We start from the raw sequence: 3,198 nt of genomic DNA, 5'->3' as shown, positions 1-3,198 counted from the left end.
TTATTTTGATTCACAAAGTAGACATAGATAGGAATAATAGCTGACTTTACCCTACAGTAAAAAGGCTCCCCAGCCATAGCAATAAGGTCCCCCAGGTCCCTTTTTAGATATTTTAATCTAAAAATATTATACTGATCTTACCTACAACTTTTTTTTTAAAGAAATATGTTTTCCTATTTAGCCTTTTCTTCAGCCATTATACTTTTGAAGAGCCATGTCTGGGCCCAATTTTTTTGTAGAAGTTATTTCCTAGTACATAAGTGAGTGCAGAATGAGAAAATATAGTCAAATAGACAGAAAAATTTATAACTAGTGAGCAATTCCAAACACACTTTTCTTATGAGAAATGTATTTACAATTATCCCAAAATTAAACTGTCCAACAACTTTTATAATATAATTTTTGCAAGAAATCTTTAAAAGTGTCATTCAACTCTGCTAAAGTTCAAGGGATTTAATAGGGTTCGTTAGCAGAGCATTTCGCAATTCTTGGCTCTTTCATGACTCAAAAGGAAATAAAGGAAAAAACAATTACTTACAACTAAAATCATAATATAATAATTCATCCACAGTACATACATCTATTAATAACATTTTGTTTATAACTTCCATATTTATAATTACCTGATATAACAGACATCTTCTACATGCTGAATAGTTGTATCCTTCTTACTAAGAGAAATAGCTTCTTCTGTTTCAAGGATCAATTTTCTCCAGTCTCCACTTTCTTCGCTGACCTCAGTCTTCTCCTTGCAAACAAATATAGAAGGATAGGATTTTGTACTACATTTTCCTGGAAGAGCACCCTAAATTTTTTAATAATGCTACCAATGGCTATTAAATAAACTAACCTGAACGTTTTAATTGCACTGATTGCAGTACATGATGAAAAAAATTATATGCAATTTTATAGTTTAAATATGCAGTTTCCCACAAATAAAGGCAGATTTTAATTCATCTAGACAGTACGTTCCTCTGTTCATGATAGATGTATTTAATACATGAGCTGGCAGTTATAAATGGTTGTGGTAAAAAAGTGTTCCAAGTGCCATAATACGGCTTTCTACCAATGTTATAGTAGATACCTGCCCTGCCTTAAACTATACCTTAACTTTTTGCATTTTTTTCAAACTTGAAAAGAAAACATTAACATGTTACAACACTAAAATAAAATGCATATATATTCTCATGAATGTAAATACTAAAAACTTGTAAGAGGCTTTTCCTCTTCACAATTCACGTTTTGGCTAAACATTTGGTCCCTATATTTTTGCTTAGAAACCTTGAATTCAGAGGGATTTAGGAATGAAACAATTTGAGAATTATGTAATCACTTTAGAAATGTACCATAAATCATGTGATGAGATTAGGAAGAAACATCTCCCTGATAAGAACATGAGTAGTATTTTCCCTCTTAATGCCATACTGTTCATTTATGTATAAGTGCCATTACATTGTTTAATGTGCTCTTCCAAAATAAAGGACATTTATCAAATGTGTCACTGGCAAAGCAGCACAACCTACCAAAAATAAGATGACAAGGGAGAATTTTCATATCTGGACATCTTAAAAATGAAATTGTACATCTAAAGAGCAGTCCAGTATCTCTCCGCAAAACTACAAAAATTAGCACAGAAGCATACAAAATATTTCATAGGATCACAGAAAAGTAGGGCTGGAAGGGACTTCATGAAGTCCACGCCCCTGTTCAAGGCAGGATCATCCATAACTAAGCCATCCTAGCCAAGTGTCTAACCTGCTCTTAAAAGTTTCCAAGCATGGAGATTCCACAACTTCTCTAGGCAGGCTGTTTCAATGCCTGACCATCCTCACAGTCAAAGTTCCTAAAAATTTCCCTTGCTGAAGCTTCAGGCCATTTTTTCTAGTCCTGCCCCCTTCACCCACAGAGAAAAACTCAACTCCATCCTCTCTATAATCACCATTCAAGTATTTGAACACTTATCAAATCTCCTCTCAGTCTTCTCTTCTTCAGACTAAACACCCTTTCCTCATAAGTCTTGCCACTGAAGCCCCCATCATTTTTGTTGCCCAGCTTTGGACAACTGTCCTTCTTGAAGTGTGAGGCCCAAAACTGAACACAGTATTTTAAGTGAGGCCTCACCAGTGCTGAATAGAGCTGAAGAATCACTTCCTTTGATTTGCAAGTGATGCTCCTGTTGATACAACAAAAGATGCTGTTGGCTTTTTTGGAAACAAGAGCACACTATTAGCTCATATGCAGCTTATGGTCCACCACTACAACTCCCAGTTCCTTCCCTCCAGTACTGCAACCTAGCCAGTCATTCCCATCTGTATTTGAGCATGCAGCTATTCCGTCCTTGTTGAATCTCAACGAATTGTCTATGAACCATTTCTCCAGTCTATCAAAGTCATTCTGGAACCCACCCTTCCCCTCTGGAGTGTCAACAATTCCACCAACTCGGTGTCATCCACAAATCTGCTATGTGTTCACTCTATCCCATCATCCAAATAATCAATGAAGGTGTTGAACAACATCAGATCCAGGACAGTCCCCTGGTGACCTACCCACAACTAGACATTGAGTAATGGAGGACTACTCGCTGAGTACAATGATCCAACCAGTTATGTATCCACCTTACAGTACTTTCATGTAGTCTGTTTTTCCTTAACTTGTCTTGTTATCACAAAAGGACTTGGTTAAAATCTGTCAACTCCCTTGGTTATTCCTGAATGAAGAGATATGCCCAGAGAAAGTAGCAGCAGAAAATTCCACAGAAGGAAAAATACTGTCTACAAAGAGACTTCCTCCTGTGTTCAGCAAAACAGGATATTTTATCTATTCTCGGCAAATAAATGGGATTGCATATAAAAAAAATACTTGACTCCCTCCATTTTTCCCAGTGGAGAACACACTCACAAGACCACTCGGGTCAAAAAGAGCAACAATATTAAGAAAGAAAAAAAATGGATGTATTTTGTAGGAAATGGTATCAATTCAACATTTCTGTCACTGAACAACCCCATAACATACAGCTGATTTTTGGCATAATCAATTAGTAGACACATATGAACAAATGTACATATATATACATATTATATTATCCAGCGGATTAACAAACATTATAATATTAGAATGTGGTGCTGATCTTCAAGAAAGGGAGGAGAGTGGATCCGGCTAACTACAGGCCCATTAGCCTGACTTCTATCCTGGGGAAGA

General features: G+C 36.2%; 1 protein-coding gene across 1 annotated transcript in view; it reads right to left on the bottom strand.

Moving 5' to 3' along the window:
• Positions 1-3,198, bottom strand: part of CHM (CHM, Rab escort protein 1) — a 146,406-nt gene that overhangs the window by 99,339 nt on the left and 43,869 nt on the right. Inside the window, exon 4 of the mRNA XM_019536476.1 lies at positions 624-748. Coding sequence (XP_019392021.1) covers positions 624-748 — 125 coding nt within the window. The remainder of the gene's footprint in view (positions 1-623; positions 749-3,198) is intronic.

The sequence above is a fragment of the Crocodylus porosus genome, unplaced genomic scaffold (assembly GCF_001723895.1).
Source record: "Crocodylus porosus isolate Cpor-Errol unplaced genomic scaffold, CroPor_comp1, whole genome shotgun sequence".
Taxonomy (NCBI): Eukaryota; Metazoa; Chordata; order Crocodylia; family Crocodylidae; genus Crocodylus; species Crocodylus porosus.
The sequence above is the reverse complement of the archived record's forward strand: the minus strand, read 5'-3'. Positions and strand labels throughout refer to the sequence as shown.